This window comes from Carcharhinus amblyrhynchos, chromosome 18 (assembly GCF_965287045.1).
Source record: "Carcharhinus amblyrhynchos chromosome 18, sCarAmb.v2.hapA, whole genome shotgun sequence".
Taxonomy (NCBI): Eukaryota; Metazoa; Chordata; class Chondrichthyes; order Carcharhiniformes; family Carcharhinidae; genus Carcharhinus; species Carcharhinus amblyrhynchos.
Window position 1 is genome coordinate 56,475,323 of NC_137341.1, and position 19,103 is coordinate 56,494,425.

The 19,103-nt window shown below is 46.1% G+C and overlaps 1 protein-coding gene across 1 annotated transcript in view; it reads left to right on the forward strand.

The window, feature by feature from the left end:
• The window catches only part of LOC145355147 (NADH-ubiquinone oxidoreductase subunit 8-like), a 36,130-nt gene extending 17,338 nt beyond the window's left edge, over positions 1-18,792 (forward strand). Inside the window, exons 3-7 of the mRNA XM_080207067.1 lie at positions 7,331-7,393; positions 11,694-11,783; positions 16,088-16,260; positions 17,388-17,516; positions 18,600-18,792. Coding sequence (XP_080063193.1) covers positions 7,331-7,393; positions 11,694-11,783; positions 16,088-16,260; positions 17,388-17,516; positions 18,600-18,731 — 587 coding nt within the window. The 3' untranslated portion in view covers positions 18,732-18,792. The remainder of the gene's footprint in view (positions 1-7,330; positions 7,394-11,693; positions 11,784-16,087; positions 16,261-17,387; positions 17,517-18,599) is intronic.
• Positions 18,793-19,103: the final 311 nt, after the last annotated feature.

Sequence of the window (19,103 nt, forward strand, 5' to 3'; positions counted from 1 at the left end):
TTCGCCAACATCAAGGGCATTTAAATGGTCATTGGATAAACATATGGATGATATTGGAATAGTGTAAGTTAGATGGGCTTTAGATTGGTTTCGCAGGTCGGCGCAACATCGGGAGCCAAAGGGCCTATACTGCGCTGTAATGTTCTATATATATTCTGTGTTCTATCTTATCTATTCCCTTCATAATCTTATATGTTTCTATGAGATCTCCCCTCATTCTTCTGAATTTCAATGAGTATAGCCCCAGTCTACTCAGTCTCTCTCATAAGCCATCCCTCTCAACTCTGGAATCAACCTAGTGAATTTCCTCTGCACTCTCTCCAGCGCCAGTCAATCCTTTCTCAAGTAAGGAGACCAAAATTATACTCAGTACAGCAGGTGTGGCCTCACCAGCACCTTGTACAGCTGCAACATAACCTTGCTATTTTTAAACTCCATCCCTCTAGCAATGAAGGACAAAATTTCATTTGCCTTCCTAATTTACTTGCTCCTTGAGATTCCTGCACAAAGATTCCCAGGTCCCTCTGCACAGCAGCATGCTGCAATTTTTTACCATTTAAATAATAGTCCATTTTGCTGTTATTCCTACAAAATGGATGACCTTACATTTACCAACATTGTACTCCATCTGCCAGACCCTCACCTACTCACTTAGACTATTTATATCCTTTTGCAGACTTTCAGCATCTTCTGCACACTTTGCTCTGCCAGTCATCTTGGTGCCGTCTGTGAATTTTGACACACTATACTTGGTTTCCAACTCCAAATCATCAATGTAAATTGTAAACAATTGTGGTCCCAACACTGATCCCTGAGGCACACCACAAGTCACTGATCACCAACCAGAAAAACACCCATTTACCTCCACTCTTTGTTTCCTGTTAGTTAACCAATCCTCTATCCATGTTAATACATTACCCGTAACACCATGCACCTTTATCTTATGTCGCAGACTTTGGTGCCTTCTGAAAATCCAGAAGTCCATATCCACAGGTTCCTCATTGTCCACTGCATATGTAATGTTCTCATAGAATTCCACCAAATTAGTCAAACATAACCTTCCCTTCATGAACCCATGCTGCGTCTTACCAATGGGACAGTTTATATCCAGATGTCTCGCTGTTTCTTCCTTGATGATAGATTCAGAAGTTAAGTTAACTGGCCTATAATTACCTGCCTTTTGTCTACCTCCTTTTTTAAACAGTGGCGTCACTTTTGTTGTTTTCCAATCTGTGGGAATCACCCCAGAGTCCAGCGCAAATATATCCAAAAATGTGTGGGTCAGGTTGATTGGCGATACTAAATTGACCTAGTGTCGGGGAATCTGAAGGGTAAATACATGGGGTTACGGGAATAGGACCTGAGTGAGCTTGTGGTCAGAGCAGACTTGATGGGCTGAATGGTCTCTTTCTGTGCTGCAGAGATCTATGATTTTGTTTTGTCACTAAGTCTTGAACTTTCACCAACTTCATCATTTTACCATTGCAGCATTACCTGTGCCCCTACCTTACACCCATTTGTATTTCTATTATCTCTCGCCTTGATGCCAGCATTTTGTATGTCCCTACACCATCCCAAACTACACTGCTGCTTGTTCCAACATTTAAATTCTGCTTGTCTACCATATAAGCAGCAATGTCTAATATAATCAAGGGGGTGGGGGAATTATACAAATACAGCAGTACAGATTTTTTTTTGCCTCAGAACATAAGACTTTAACGTAGTTTATGCTAGATATGTGAGTTATATCATAAACTGCTACAAAAGTATGGTCCTGCTGAATCTATTATATTATACTGAAGCTCTTGTAGTGAGTTGTTCTTGATAATCTTCATTGTGGCTGTTGGAGTATAAACCATTTTAATACTGAATTTTCAGTCATGCATTCTTGGTTATTTCAGCTTTATTGAGATTGTTGGACTGAATGGTTGTTCTTTCAGTTGCCACTTAATTTGGACTAGAATCAAAGCCTTGTTCTATAAAACAATCCACAATCCTAACCTTTTCTTCTAAGCAGGGTATTGTTATCCAGACACTAATAATATTGCTGTTTAGTTTGTTAAGGAACCCCCTCTTTTCCCCCAGAAAGCGCAATGAGAACCATTATGTGTTCCACTGGGAATAGGAAATGTTTTCACTTGCATGAGTAATGGTGTCAGGTTTTGTTTCTGTATGCAGGCAAGTGGAGGAAAAGCCACTGACTTCTGCTGAGATTCCAAATTAAAGCTGCCAGGCAGCAAAAAAAACAGCTAAGATTGCCGTTCATATGTAATAGAAATAATTGCCAAAAGGGGTGCAGTTGATTTGGGTAGTATTCCAAACCCTGTCAAGAACAGAACTTGCATTTTTATGGTGCCTACAGTGTAGGAAAAAATATTAATCCAAGGCACTGAGCAGAGAAGAATTTAGTGAAAAGGTTGGTTATGGATAGCATTGAGAGATAATGGCAAAGATATGAGGAACTTTCAGATAGTAGGTGTGAAGTAGCTGAAGGCTTTGTCACCAATGGGTTTATACAAAGACAAAGAACAAAGACAAAGAACAACACAGCACGGGAAACAGGCCCTTCGGCCCAACGAGCCCGCGCCGCCGTCCTACTATCTCAGTGACCTATTCATGATTTTAGTCTACGCCTAACGTGCGAGGATCAGGGAGGTCCAATTTAGGGACAATTTTAGTACCCAATCAATCAGCCTAAAAGCACATCTTTGGGGGATGTGGGAGGAAACCGGAGCACCCGGAGGAAACCCACGCAACCACGGGGAGAACGTGCAAACTCCCACAGACACAGGCCCAAATCCATGTGTCCGCACAGCAACAGAGATAGTCTCTGAGCTGTCATGTTGCCCTCGAGATGGTCCAGTTTAAGCACACTAACGACATGAAGCAATAGGCAACTCCCGAAGCAACATCCAAGAGCAGCCCACTACAACCTGCCGCCTGCATGCCCCTTGCTGGACTTAAATGCCTGTGGAGACAAAAAAATTCATTATTAAACAGGCAAAGACTAACATTCCTGAGGCAAAACGTATTCCCAAGCCTACAATGTTCAGTAAGGCCTACTATATCCCCCTATATGTAGCCCGCTCATATGGCTGTCTAAGTGACTCTTAAACAACCCTAGCGTGCCTGCTTCCACCACCTTACTCGGCAGTGCATTCCACACCCCCACTACCCTTTGCGTGAAAAACTGCCCTCTAATATTTGTCTTATACCTAGCCCCCCTCACCCTAAGCCCGTGACCCCTCGTTCTATCCATTTCTTGTAGCGGAAAAAGCTTACCACCATTTACTCTATCTATCCCCTTCATAATCTTATAAACCTCTATTAGATCCCCCCTCAGCCGACGTCTCTCAAGGGAAAACAGCCCAAGTTCATCCAATCTTTCCTCGTAAGACAGCCCTTCCATACCAGGCAACATCCTGGTATTTGGTATACTCATTGGTATTTAGGATACTGCAAGACCTAGATAGAGTGGACGTGGAGAGGATGTTTCCACTAGTAGGAAGAACCTGAACCAGGGGGCACACCCTCAGGCTAAAAGGACGATCCTTTTAAAACAGAGATGAGGAAGAATTTCTTCAGCCAGAGAGCAGTGAATCTGTGAAACTCTTTGCCACAGAAGGCTGTGGAGGACAGGTCATTGAGATAGATAGGCTCTTGATTAATAAGGGGTTATGGGGAAAAGGCAGGAGAATGGAGATGAGAAAAAATATTAGCCATGATTGAATGGCAGAGCAGACCCAATGGGTCGAGTGGTCTAATTCTGCTTCTATGTCTTATGGATTGTTGGGGGTGGGGGAGTGGATGAGGAATGTACAATAAATCAGTTCACAGGTGTCAGATCTCAGGAAGTTTTAGAGATAACATGGGACAAGTCTGGAACTTTGAACATGGTGGAAAAAAATTTATTATTGGACATCGAGCCCCTGCCTAATCAAGTCAGCAACGGAGGGAGAACTGCACTGTTGGAGGTGCTATCCTTCAGATGATATTTTCAACAAAGATCCCTCAGCCTATTTGAGTGACTAAAAGATTCCACAGCACTGTTTTTGGGGAAGAATCGGGGGAGTTATCCCCGGTGTCCTGGCCAAAACAGGTCATCTAGTCGGTGTTACCTTGCTGTTTTATTTTTAACAATGTTGGCAGAGTACAGGTGGTTAATGATGTGTTGCCAGCATAACCAGAGCAGCAGCAGATAATGGTCAAGTGGGGATTTGGGACAGGAAGCTGTCAGTAGAGTTTTGGCGGCGCAGGGCTTGGAGGAAATTATTATGGAAAATATTATGAGAGCAAGAGCTGGGGTAAGTAGGGGCACAAACTGGCAGTGTTGCCTCACTGAGGTTTGAGCTTCCAGGCAGCACAGTGGTTAGCACTGCTGCCTCACAATGCCAGGGGTCTGGGCTCAATTCTGGCCTCGGGCCAGTGTGGAGATTGCATATTCTCCCTGTGTCTGCGTGGGTGTCCTACCAGAGTTCAGAGATGTATAGGTGAGGTGGATTGGCCATGCAAAATTGACCTTGGTGTTGGGGATTAGCAGGTTAAATATGTGGGGTTACAAGAATAGGGCCTGGATGGGATTGTGGTCAGTGCAGAGTTGATGAGCTGAATGGCTTCCTTCTGCACTGTAGGGATAGTTTTGGGCGCCGCACCTGCGCAAGGATATTTTAGCCGTGGAGGGAGTGCAGAGGAGGTTTACTAGGCTGATACCGGAGTTGAGGGGATTGAGCTATGAGGAGAGGCTGAATAAACTGGGCTTGTACTCGTTAGAGTTTAGAAGAATGAGGGGAGATCTCATTGAGACGTATAAGATGATGAATGGGATGGATAGGATAGAGGTGGAGAGACTCTTCCCGCTCAAAAAAGACAGTAGGACTAGGGGGCACAGCCTCAAGATAAAGGGGAGGCGGTTTAGAACGGAGTTGAGGAGGAACTTCTTCACTCAAAGGGTGGTGAATCTCTGGAATTCTCTGCCCGTTGAAGTGGTGGAGGCTGCCTCGCTAAATATTTTTAAGAAGCGGGTTGATGGGTTCTTGATAAGAGAGGGGATTAAGGGTTATGGGGAGAGGGCGGGAAAGTGGAACTGAGCCACGACAGATCAGCCATGATCTTATTGAATGGCGGGGCAGGCTCGAAGGGCTAGATGGCCTACTCCTGCTCCTATTTCTTATGTTCTTATGAATTTTGGTAAATTACCACTAGTGCATTTGCTATTTCTCCCACCATCTCTTTTAGCACCCTGGGATGCATTCCATCTGGACCAGGAGACTTGTCTACCATTAGCCCCATTAACTTGCCCAACAATACCTCTTTCATGATGATAGTTTCTAGGTCCCCACCTGCCATAGCCTTCCTATAATCAATTTTTGGCATGCAAAAAGATTAGAGAGGAGATGAGGACATATCTTTTCACCCAGAGGGTTGTGTGAGTCTGAAAGGGGAATAGAGGCAGAAACACTCAACTCATTGAAACGGTCTCTGGATATTGATTTGAAATGCTGTAACCTACAGGACTATGGATCAAAGTGGGGTTAGGCTGGTGCTCATTGGCTGGTGCTCACATGGCCTCTCTCTGTGCAATAAAGTTTCCATGTTTCTATATTTATCAAAAAAGCAGTGGGTCTATGGCTGACCCTAAGGGAACAGCACTACCATCCTCCAATCAGAAAAGCAACTGAGCACAACCCGCTATTTTCTGTCCTTAAACCTGTGATTTTTATTCAAGCTAACATTGATCCTCTTGTTCCCCCAGCTTCTGTTCTGTTAATTGATCTTGTAAGTGTTACTTTGTCAAATACTTTCTTACAATCAATGTAGACAGCATTTACTTCAACAATGTTCTCTGTTTCTTATATTAAAAAGTCAATTCAATTTGTCAAGCATTGTCTGCCTTTTACAATCTGTGCTGCTTCTCCTTAATTAAATGCCTAGAAGGACAAGAGCAGCAGATACAAGGGAACACCACCATCCTGGGATGTTCCCCTCCCAAGTCACTCACCATCCTGACTTGGAAATATATCACTGTTCCTTTACTGTCAAAATCCTGGAACAATCTCCCTAACAGCACTGTGGGTGTATCTACACCATATGGACTCCAACAGTTCAAGAAGGCAGCTCACCACCACCTAATCAAGGGCAATTAGGGGTTACAATGAATGTTGCTTTTTTTCTAGTGATACTCTTATCACATGGAACAAATTAGAACAAAGAAAATTACAGCACAAGAACAGGCCCTTCAGCCCTCCAAGCCTACACCGACCATGCTGCCCAACTAAACTAAAACCCCCTACCCTCTGGGGACCGTATCCATTCCCATACTATTCATGTATTTGTCAAGACACCCCTTAAAACTCACTATCGTATTCGCTCCACTACCTCCCCTGGCAGTGAGTTTAGAAATAAATACTCCCAGTCAAATCTTTGTTGCCAACCTCTGTAAACTTGAGCTGATCCAAAACCCTGCTGCACGTATCCCAACTCACTCAGAGTTCCTAATGTCCATCATCCCTGTCTACCTACATAGGTTCCCTTTCCAACAACAACTCAAATTTAATATTCTCTTTGTTTCCAAATTTCTTCTTATCTTCAGGTCCTTTGGCTGCAACCATAACAAAACTCCCACTACCATCTCCTGCCGATACAACCCTCCCTATCCCTCTAACCACCTCCTGCCCCTAAACCTCCCTATCCCTCTAACCACAGTTGCCCCCAATCCTCCCTGTCCCTCTAACCACCACCTCCCCCAACCCTCCCTATCCCTCTAACCACGTCCTGCTCCTAATCTCTGTAATTTATCCCAGTCCCTACAATCTTTCCTATTCCTCTAACCTCTTCCCCCATCCTCCCTATCACTCTAACTACCTCCTGCCCCTAATCCTCCCTATCTCTGTAATTTATCCCAGCCCCTACAATCCTCCCTATCTCTAGAAATCCCTCCCTAAAGTTTTCTACCTCCTTCTCCTTAAAAGCAGCCTCTTTGACTGGGCTATTGGTTACTTGTCCTACTTTCGTTTCATGTGGTTCAGGGTGAAGTTTTCTTCTGTTAAGTTTTCCTACACTCAAGGTGCAATTATGTAGATTCATGGAATGATGGCATCAAAGTCCATTTATTGGTTTTGGATCCAAGCAACTTTCAAGACTGTTGGTTGGCAGCTCTCGATTGTCTTTTGTTTCATTCACAACCCCTGCTGCGTGGGCAGGAAGCAGGAAGTTGTGACGGTGAGGAGAAGGCAGCGGTTTGGGATGGGCAGTGGTTAAACGTTGCTCTTGCTTGTCACCTATGATGGCACCATTGTTGATCCATTTCTTAACATTTTTCTTCCGCTTACAGGGAGGATGCTGTTCCCGGGATCTGTCTGCCAGATCAGCACAGCTGTCCCTTTGAGAACTTTCAGTAAGTGATGGCTGCAACTTTTCTACGGTACCTGAAGCGTGTGTTTGTTCTAGCTGCTCTATATTTGTGTGCTTCTACCAGCAGGGTAGGTGAATGGGAACCAATGATCCTGGTACATTTGGATTGTATATTTGGAAAGTGTTCAATAAAGTTCATGTGAAAGGTTGTTCCACAAAATGAATGTTTATGGATTCAGGGTAACATGTTGGCATGGATTGAAAATTTGTTAATGGACAAAAAAAATCAGCAGGCATAAGTTAAAGACGAGGAGTAAGTGAGAGGAGATACCCAGAGGGTTATGAAAATATGGAACACGCTGCTTGAGAGTGGTAAAGGCAGGAACTCTCTCAACATCTCAAACATCTGGATGAGCACTTAAATCACCAAGGTAGAGTAGGCTATGGGCCAAGTGTTGGTACAGGGGATTATTATTAATTATTTGATGGTCAGCATAAGCATGTTGGGCCAAAAGGTCTGTTTCCATTCAATATAATTCTGTGAAAAAATGGAGAGTACGAGTAAATGGGTTATATTTGGAATGGAAAACTGAGACTGTAGAAGTGCCAGAAGGATCAGTACTGAATGATTTATAAGCAACATGAGTAATTTATTAATGAAAACTAAGAGTAATTCTGCTGTGGGGAGGAGGATGCAAAGAGGCTTCAGAAAGATATAGGCAGGTTAAGTGAGTGGTAGTGAGGTGGCAGAGGCAGTCTAATTTGGGGGAATAGAGTACACTTTTGTAGGAAGACTCAGATGAGAAATTTCTGCTGTTTGGTGGATTTCTGATCTTGGCATTTTGGAAATTTTAAATGTATATTGGGGCGTTTGAAAAATATCATAACTCTGTAGTCAGTGAGAGTAGGAATTGGATGCAGAGCTGTGATTGGAGGAGTTGGAGCAGTTATTCAGGATTGTCCCGCAGCCACCATGCAGTAGGCTTCCAGCTGCTGCTTCACCTAATGCAAGGAGGCCAAAGAATCAGAAAATGGAAGAGGAGAGAATCTCTGCCAGAAACAAGGCCAGAGCAAACTACCACTTAGCCTTGTTTCAGATTGGACGTGGCTACTGTCCACATTGGCAGCTCATGACACTCTCAAGGAACTGGAAATCACTCATTTGGTTTCTTTTGCTTATACTGATAATGCATTAAACCAAAAAGCATTTAGACAGTTACATGGGTAAGATGGGTATAAAGAGATATGGGCCAAATGCAGGCAGTTGGGATTAGTTTAGGAGCTTAAAAAAAAGAGCAGCATGGACAAGTTGCCTGTTTCTATGCTGTAAACCTCTATGACTCAACAAAGAATGGTACAACACAGAAACAGGCCCTTCAGCCCTCCAAGCCCGTGCTGTTCATGATGCTTTAACTAAACTTTAAAAAAAAAGCCATCTGTCCTTACTGGTCCGTATCCCTCTATTCCCTCCCTGTTCATGTACCCATCCAGATGCCTCTTCAATGTTGCTAATGTGCCTGCTTCCACCACCTCCTCTGGCATTACGTCCCAGGCACCCACCACTCTCCATGTGAAAAACTTCCTCTGCACGTTTCCCTTAAACCTTCCCCCTCTCACCATGAACCCTGTGCCTCTTTATAACTTTCACCCTGGGAAAAAGCCTCTGACAATGCCCCTCGTAATTTTGGCGATCTCTATCAGGTCTCCCCTCAGCCTCCATCTTTCCAGTGAAAGTAGTCCTAGTTTATTAACCTCCCCTCAAAGTCAACACCCTCGAGACAAGGCAACACCCTGGTGAACTTTCTTTGCGCTCTGTCCATAGCTTCCACATCCTTCTGGTAGTGTGGTGACCAGAACTGCAGGCAATACTCCAAATGTATTCATTCAATGCTTCACCTATCTCTTCTGACTCTATGCACAAGTTCTCACTACTATCCTTGACTGGCTCTAATCTCACCCTGGTCATTCTTTTATTTTTCACATAAGAGTAAAAAGCCTTGGGGTTTTCTTTTATCTGACCCGCCAAGGACTTCTCATGCCCCCTCCTAGCTCTCCCAAGTCCTTTCTTTAACTCATTCCTAGCTAACAGTAACTCTGCCAATCTTCATGTCATCCCCAAACTTACTAATCAGACCACCCCCATTGTCTGTGTAGCGCAGGAAATAGTACTTTTCACTAATGCGTGTGACAATATATCAAATCAAATTTTCCTTCAGATTTTTTATATATACTACAAACAACAGAGGTCCCAGCACTGATCCCTGCAGAACACCTCTAGCTACAGATCTCCATTGTGAAAAAAGTTCTTTCACTAAGCCAGTTCTGAATCCATCTAGCCAGGCCGCCCTGAATCCCATGTGATTTCGTTTTTGTACTAGTCCGACATTTAAAACAAAGGTGAGGAGGAATTTCTTCAGCCAGAGAATGGTGAATCTGTGGAAATCTTTGCTGCAGAAGGCTGTGGAGGCCAGGTCATTGAGTGTCTTTTAGACAGATAGGTTCTTGATTAATAAGGGGATCGGGGTTATGGTGGAAAAAGTAGGAAAGTGGGGATGAGAAAATTATCAGCCATGTTTAAATGGCGGAACAGACTCAATGGGCTGAGTGGCCTAATTCTGCTCCCGTGTCTTATGGTCTTATGTGGGACCTTGTCAAATGCTTATTAAAGTCTGTATAAACTACATCCACATCCACTCCAGGCCTGTAAGTTTCAATAAGAACTCCCCTTATCCTTCTAAACTCCAAGAAGTACAGACCTCAACCATTCCTCATACGCCAAGTTCTTCATTCCAAGGATCATTCTTGTGAAACTCCTCTGGACTCTTTCCAAGGCCAGCACATCCTTCCTTGGATGTGGGGCCCAAAACTGCTCACAACACTCCAAATGGGGTCTGACCAGAGCCTTGTACGGATTAGAAGTACATCCCTGCTTATGTGCAAGTTCTTCTGCAGCCTCCCTGCTTGCTCAATACAGACTGTCCCTCTACATCTTTTTGTATTATCTGCAAACTTAGCATTAGTGCCTACAGTTCCTTCTTCCAAATCGTTAATGTATATTGTGAAACGTTGTGGTCCCAGCACGTGTCACGTGGAGAGGGACTGATTACAGCATTACGAGGGAGGGGCTGATGAGTGTGGTGGTGGGAGAGGGGCAGCTTACAGTGCGTCACGGGGTTGACGGGCGCATTACAGTGCATCACGGGGGTGAGGGGCGCATTACAGTGCATCATGGGCGAGGGATAGATTATAGTGCGTCACGGGGCAAAAGGTGGATTACAGTGCATCACAGGGGCGAGGGGCGGATTACAGTACGTCATGGGGTGAGCGGCACGTTACAGTGCGTCACGGGGGCGAGGGATACGTTACAGTCTGTCACGGGGGTGAAGGGCAAATTACTGTGTGTCACCGGGGCGAATTACAATATGGTTGACTTGGGACGAGGGGTGGATTACAGTGCCTCATGGGGCAAAGAGCAGATTACAGTGCATCACAGGGGCGACGGGTGGACTACCATGCGGCTACCTTGAGGCGAGAGGCGGACTGCAGTGCGGCTGTCTTGGGTCGAGGGGCTGATTACAATGTGGCTGTCTTGTGGAGAGGGGCTTCACAGTCTCAGTGGCCAATTTTTAAACTCAGTGCCCTAGCTATGAAAGCAAGTATGCCGTATGCCTTCTTGGCTACCTTGTCCACCTTCATTGCCACTTTCAGTGACTTGTGTACCTATACACCCAGATCCCTCTGCCTATCAATACTCTTAAGAACTTAGCCTTTACATCTCTCTGTGGTAAAGAATTTGACAGATTCACAGCCCTTTGAGAGAAAAAATTCATCCTCCTATCCATCTTAAATGCGCGAGCCCCTTCCCCTCAGGTCTTTGACTCTCCCACAAAGGGAAACAACCACTCTGCATCGATTTGCTGATGCCATCCACCATGAGAAAGATGAGGAAGCAGGTCCTGAGCCTTCCTCAGCCTGGAAGGGAATTGAACAAGTTGCTGTTGGCATTATTCTGAATCAAACCCTAACCATCTAGCTCTCTGGGTTAACCAGCTCCAGGAATGAGCTATTCTCTGGCTGGAAATCAAAACCCAGCCGTGGCGGTCAGAACGCCAATTCCTAACCACTCGACCATCAGCAAAACTGGCAGCACAGTTGGTGCTCTGAGTGACAAATATGAACCCAGGACTTGCTGTGTAGTCATCAGATGATAAATCGTACCCCAAGATCAACAAGCTATGCCCTCTCTGTTTTGGGCAGCAAGTTCTGCATTTATTGTAGATTGGGAAATGTCTGTCTGTCAAGCTCCATTACATGGTTCACTGGAAGCACTTTTCTCGTAACAGAGTATGTTAATGTGAAGGAGGATCGCACTGATATGCGTACTATGACTGACGATGCCGCCCAGACCCTATTCTGGACAGAATTATTTCGAGGTGAGTGGACACTTTCACCAGTTCATGACCTGATGTTCATATGAATGCTTCTGAAGTGTATTGTACAGTTTCTGTGACTGCCTGGGTGATAACAAAGAGAGCAAAGAAAATTACAGCACAGGAACAGGCCCTTCAACCCTCCAAGCCTGCACCGACGATGCTGCCCGACATAACTAAAACCCCTGGGGACCATATCCCTCTATTCCCATCCTATTCATGTACTTGTCAAGATGCCTCTTAAAAGTCACTACTGTATCCGCTTCCACTACCTTGCCCGGCAACGAATTCCAGACACCCACTACTGTCTGCGTAAGAAAAATCTGCCTCGTACATCTCCTTTAAACCTTGCCCCTCGCACCTTAAACCTATGCCTCCTAGTAATTGACTCTTCCACCCTGGGAAAAAGCTTCTGACTATCCACTCAGTCCAAGCCTCTCATAATCTTGTAGATTTCTATCAGGTCTCCCCTCAACCTCCATCGCCCCAATGAGAACAAACCACTTGAAAAGTTCCTCCAACCACTCTTCATTGCTAATGCCCTCCGTACCAGACAAGATCCTGGTAAATCTTTTCTGTACCCTCTCCAAAGCCGCCACATCCTTCTAATAGTGTGGTGACCGGAATTGAACACTACATTCCGAGTGCGGCCTAACTAAGGTTCTATAAAGCATCAACATGACTTGCCAATTTTTAAAGTCAATGCCATGGCTGATGAAGGCAAGCATGCCGTATGCCTTCTTGACTACCTTCTTCACCTGCATTGCCACTTTCAGTGACCTGTGTACCTGTACACTCAGATCGCTCTGCCTATCAATACTCTTAAGGGTTCTGCCATTTACTGAATATTTCCTATCTGTATTATACCTTCCAAAATGCATTACCTCACATTTTCCCGGATTAAACTTCATCTGCCATCTCTCCGCCCAACTGTCCAACTGATCTATATCCTGCTGTATCCTCTGATGGTCCTCATCGCTATCTGCAAATCCACCAGCCTTTGTGTTGTCCACAAACTTACTAATCGTTCCAGTTATGTTTTCCTCCAAATCATGTGTGTGTGTGTATATATATATATATATTACAAACAGCAAAGGTCCCCACACTGAACACTGAAGAACACTACTTGCCCTCCATTCAGAAACGCATCCTTCCACTGCTACCCTCTGTCTTTGACCGAGCCTGTTTTGTATCCACCTTGCCAGCTCACCTCTGATCCCATGCAACTTCATCTTCTGCACAGTCTGCCATGAGGGATCTTGTCAACGGCCTTACTGAGTCCACGTAGACAACATCCACTGCCCTACCCTCATCAATCATCTTCGTCACTTCCTTGAAAAATCTGGATCAAGTTCGTGAGACGTGATCGCCCCTTCACAAAACCATGTTGCGTCTTACTAATATATCCACTTATTTTCAAGGGGGAATAAATCCTGACTCAAAGAATCCTCTCCAATAATTTCCCTACCATTGATGTGAGGCTCACCGGCCTGTAATTATTTGGATTATTCTTGCTACCCTTCTTAAAAAAAAGGAACAACATTGGCTATTCTTCAATCCTCTGGGACCTCCCCTGTAGCCAGTGAGGATGCAAAGATTTCTCTCAGGCCCAGCAATTTCCTGCCTTGCCTCTCTCAGTATTCTGGCATACTTGCATCTTTGCATCGTCGATGGAGACGGGAGAGGTTCCAGAGGTTTGGAGGATTGCAGATGTAGTTCCTATTTTCAAGAAAGGGAACAGGGATAGCCCTGGAAATTATCGACCGGTGAGTCTGACCTCAGTGGTTGGTAAGTTGATGGAGAGGATTCCGAGGGGCAAGATTTATGAGCATTTAAAGAAGTTTAGAATGATCAGGAATAGTCAGCACGGCTTTGTCAAGGGCAGGTCGTGCCTTACGAGTCTAGTTGAGTTCTTTGAAAATGTGACTGAACACATTGACGAAGGAAGAGCGGTGGACATGGCTTAGATGGACTTCAGCCAGGTGTTTGATAAGGTCCCCCATGCAAGACTTCTTGAGAAGGTGAGAGGGCATGGTATCCAAGGGGCTTTGGCCTTGTGGATCCAGAACTGGCTTGCCTGCAGAAGGCAGAGGGTGGTTGTGGATGGGCCTTTTTCTGCATGGAAGTCAGTCACCAGTGGAGTACCCCAGGGATCTGTTCTAGGATCCTTGCTGTTTGTCATTTTCATAAATGACCTGGATGAGGAAGTGGAAGGATGAGTTGGTAAGTTCGCCAACGATACGAATGTTGGTGGTGTTGTGGATAGTCTGGAGGGATGTCAGAAGTTGTAGCATGACATAGATAGGATGCAAGACTGGGCGGAGAAGTGGCAGATGGACTTCAACGCGGATAAATGTGTAGTGGTACATTTTGGCAGGACCAACGGGATGCAGGAGTACAATATCAAGGATAGGAGTCTTAGCTGTGTTGAAGAGCAGAAGGATCTTGGGGTCCGGGTCCATAGGACTCTTAAATCGGCCTCGCAGGTGGAGGATGTAGTCAAGAAGGCTGGCCTTCATTAATCGAGGGATTGAGTTTAGGAGTCGGGAGGTAATGCTGCAACTTTATAAGACTCTTGTCAGACTCCACTTGGAGTACTGTGCGCAGTTCTGGTCGCCTCACTACAGGAAGGATGTGGAAGCTATTGAAAAGGTGCAGAGGAGATTTACAAGGATGTCGCCTGGATTGGGAGGCATGCCTTATAAAGATAGGTTGAGGGAGCTGGGACTCTTCTCCCTGGAGAGACGAAGGTTGAGAGGCGACCTGATAGAGATTTATAAAATGTTGAGAGGAATAGATAGGGTGGATTCTCAGAGGCTATTTCCCAGGGCTGAAATGGTCGCTACGAGAGGACACAGGTTTAAGGTGCTGGGAAGCAAATACAGAGGAGATGTTAGGGGAAAGTTTTTCACGCAGAGGGTGGTGAGTGAGTGAAATTGGCTGCCGTCGGTGGTGGTAGAGGCGAACTCGCTGGGGTCTTTCAAAAGACTTCTGGATGAGTATATGGGATCTAATGGCATTGGAAGTTACAGATAGTTCTATGGCTTGGTAAGTATAGATGTAATCGGCGCAACTTGTGGGCCAAAGGGCCTGTTTGTGCTGTAGTGTTCTATGGTCTATATCCCATCAACATGATTCAAACTATCTAGACATCCTTTCCCAGACTCATCATCCACCAAGCCCTTCACTTGGGGAATACGGATGCAAAGTACTCATTTAATACTTTGTCCATTTCCTCTGGCTCCACGCATAGATTCCCTCCCTTGTTCATGAGTGGGCCAACCCTCTCAATGGCTATCCTCTTACTCTTTATATATGTGTAAAAAGCCTTGGGATTTTCCTTAATCCTGCTGGCCAATGCTTTTTCATGACCCCTTTTAGCCATTCTCACTCCTTGCTTAAGTTTCTTCCTACTTTCCTTGTATTCTACACTTGCTTCGTGTGTTCCCAGCCTCTTAACTTTAACAAATGCTTTCTTTTTCTTTTTGACTAGGCTCACAATATCTCTCATTATCCAAGGTTCCCAAACTTGGCATACTTATCCTTCATCCTTACAGGAATGTGCCGGTTCTGAACCTCTATCATCGTACACTTGAAAGCCTCCCACATGTCAGATGTTGATTTGCCCTCAAATATCTGTCCCCAATCTATATTCTTCAGTTACTGCCTCATATTGTTATAATTAGGGTTAATTATTGTTGTAATTAGGGTTAATTATTGTTGTAATTAGGGTTAATAAGGTGCTAAATTCCCCAATTTAGCATCTTAACTTGAGGACTACACTTATCTTTATCCATTAGTACGTTAAATCTTACTGAATTGTGATCACTGTTCCTGAAGTGCTCCCCTACTGAAACACCGACCACCTGGCTGGGCTCATTCCCCAATACCAGGTCCAGTATGGCCCCTTCCCTATTTGAACTATCTACATACTGTTTCAAGTAGCTCTCCTGGATGCTCCTTACAAACTCTGCCCCATCCACGCCCTTAGCACTGAGTCCCAGTCGATATAGAGGAAATTAAAATCTCCCACCACAACAACCGTGTTACTTTTACACCTTGCTAAAATCTGTCTACACGTCTGTTCCTCAATCTCCCACTGGCATTGTGACTGCACCTTTTCTATTCCTGAGCTCTACCCACATTGCCTTACTGTATGAACTCTCTAAGGTGACTTCCCAGAGTATAGCTGTGATATTCTCCTTAACCAGTAGTTCAACTCCCCCACCCCTTTTACATCCCCCCTCTAATGTCAGACATTGTTGATCTGCTATTGACTGCTGAATTCTGGTGACCATTTTGTACAGGGCTTGCAATGACCTTGAGCTACTTGTTTCGGGAACCTGCGACTATTAACTACCCATTTGAGAAGGGACCCCTGAGCCCTCGGTTCAGAGGCGAGCATGCTCTGCGAAGATATCCTTCAGGCGAGGAACGTTGCATTGCTTGTAAACTGTGTGAAGCTGTCTGTCCAGCTCAGGTGAGGTGGTTTATGGTGCAAGGATGTCTGTCCAGATCAGGTGATGCTGTGACACTTGTGAACCAGTTTGTTTTGCTTGGATCAGGTTACTGAGTCATTAAACTGCTCCCTACTTGACACTTTTCCCATTAGTTTTACCCATGACCGCCTTGCTCCTCCTTCGTTTTTCTCCCTCTCTCTCACTCTCTCTCTCTCAAGCTTCCCCTTTCTCTCTCACGTGCGATGCCTCATGTCCCTTGGTCTCAAGCCCCCTTAAGAAGAGGATGATGGACCATCCAATGTACCCATCTGGTCGATGGTGCAAACTTTTCGGAAGCCTATGACGTTTTTCCTTTTGTGGAAGAACTCTTTTGTACAAAGGTGGCCCATCAGTTCTGTCCGCTCAGGACCACCCCCATCCCTGCCACTTCAGACCTCCCTTCCCTCTGCCCAGCCCCTCTTCCCATTGCTCCTGCTGCCCCTCCATCTCCCTCCTCTCCCTCTCCCGCGCCCTGCCTCCGCTCGCGCCCCCCTCTCCCGCGCCCTGCCTCCGCTCGCGCCCCCCTCTCCCGCGCCCCGCCTCCGCTCGCGCCCCCCTCTCCCGCGCCCCGCCTCCGCTCGCGCCCCCCTCTCCCGCGCCCCGCCTCCGCTCGCGCCCCCCTCTCCCGCGCCCCGCCTCCGCTCGCGCCCCCCTCTCCCGCGCCCCGCCTCCGCTCGCGCCCCCCTCTCCCGCGCCCCGCCTCCGCTCGCGCCCCCCTCTCCCGCGCCCCGCCTCCGCTCGCGCCCCCCTCTCCCGCGCCCCGCCTCCGCTCGCGCCCCCCTCTCCCGCGCCCCGCCTCCGCTCGCGCCCCCCTCTCCCGCGCCCCGCTTCCGCTCGCGCCCCCCTCTCCCGCGCCCCGCCTCCGCTCGCGCCCCCCTCTCCCGCGCGCCCGCCTCCGCTCGCGCCCCCCTCTCCCGCGCCCCGCCTCCGCTCGCGCCCCCCTCTCCCGCGCCCCTCTCCCGCGCCCCGCCTCCGCCCGCGCCCCCCTCTCTGTTCCATGCTCTACCTCCCCTCGCCCCCGCCCTTGCCCCCTCCCCTGCCCTCCATCTCTCTCTCCCTCTTTCCCTCTCTCTCTCTCTCTCTCATGCTGTGTCCTCTCTCATTTCAGGCAATCACAATTGAGGCTGAGCCAAGGGCTGATGGAAGTCGGAGAACAACAAGATATGATATCGATATGACAAAGTGTATTTACTGTGGTTTCTGTCAGGAAGCTTGTCCAGTTGATGCCATCGTAGAGGTACATCCAAGGACACATTGTGGGCTCTCTCTCAGTCTTTCATTGCATCTATGAATTATGCTGAGAACAGGACCATTCAGCCTACTAAGTCCACTCTAATTCTCAACAATAGTTACTCAGCTAATCTACTACTCCAGATAATGATCCAATTCTCTTTTGAAATCTGCATCCCTCGCACTGTCAGCCACTGTGTTTCAGATTCTAAACACTTCATACATAAACAAGTTTTTCCTTATGTTGTTATTGCATGTTTTGTAAGTCACCTTAAATCAGTGCCCTTTGATTCTCAGACTTTCTACTAGCAGGAGCAGTTTCTAACTTTCTACTCTGTCCAGACCCTTTTTTGACTTTTAACATCCCTCAGATGTCCTTTAAACCCTCTCTGATCTGAAGAGAACAACTGCAGTCACTCTAACTGGTCCTCACACTGAGCACTGCCATCTTCAATATAATCTTTTGTACGACTTTACTGTTGTCTCTATAATGCCTTCACATCCTTCCTGAAGTATGATACCCACAATGCAATGTAATACTTCAGTTAAGGCCAATTCAGTGTTTTATAAAAGTTTATCACAGCCTAATTTCTTTTGTTTTCTATGTCATTGCTAAATATGTAATGCCCAGGGTTCTGCAATCCTTTTTAAACATAATAAGTAGGAGCTTGAATAAGCTGTCAGACTCCTCTAGCCTGTCTGTGACTCTATCATGGCCGAATCTTGTCTACATGCTCTCTACATCCCCCGATTACCTAAGACACCAAAAATCTGGCTTCCTGCTATGCTGTTTTGTAGCATTTTCTGTGAAAAGCCCTTCTTCCCCACTGCTGCCTTGTGCCCCCCCACTGCCACCTCGTACTCACCGCCCCCCCACCCCTGCTGTTTTGTCATGCTGCAGATCTGAGGCATTGCAACAATTGGAGACATCATCAAACTTTTCTGTTCCCTCTTCAAAAAACTAATCTGTTTTGCCCTTTTGCCTGATTTGTCCTTGCTGATCTGTACTGTCTTTCCTTAGTTTATCCACATTTGCCTAAGTGACTGCTGATTTTCTGTCCTCTCACTGTCACGCACTCTGTTTTGACAGGGCCCTAACTTTGAGTTCTCCACTGAAACACACGAGGAATTGCTGTACAACAAGGAAAAACTACTGAACAATGGGGACAAATGGGAAGCTGAGATTGGAGCCAATATCCAGGCTGACTATCTGTATCGCTGAAGCAGGCTGAATGTACTAACAACAGTTCCCTCAGTAGAATAAATGTGACTTTTCAGACTAACCAGTGATGATTTTCTTTAAATATTATTGAGGAATGCTGACTTGTCACAGATTCCCCACTGAGGTTTGGAACTGAGCAGCAAAAAGGCCTCACTTGGCCCAGGCTACTCATTTCTGGGTCACCACTGCCTCCTGGTCCTTTCCTCTGCATTCATCTTCCACTTTAACTGCAGGGTTGGGTTGCTGTCTAGGGCGTTTTACCTGGACACTAGAATCATTTGTCAATCTAGAACCTATCTAATCTGGCCTTAAAAATACTCAATTACTCACTCTCGCCATTCTATGGGAAAGTGAGTTTGACAGACTAATAAG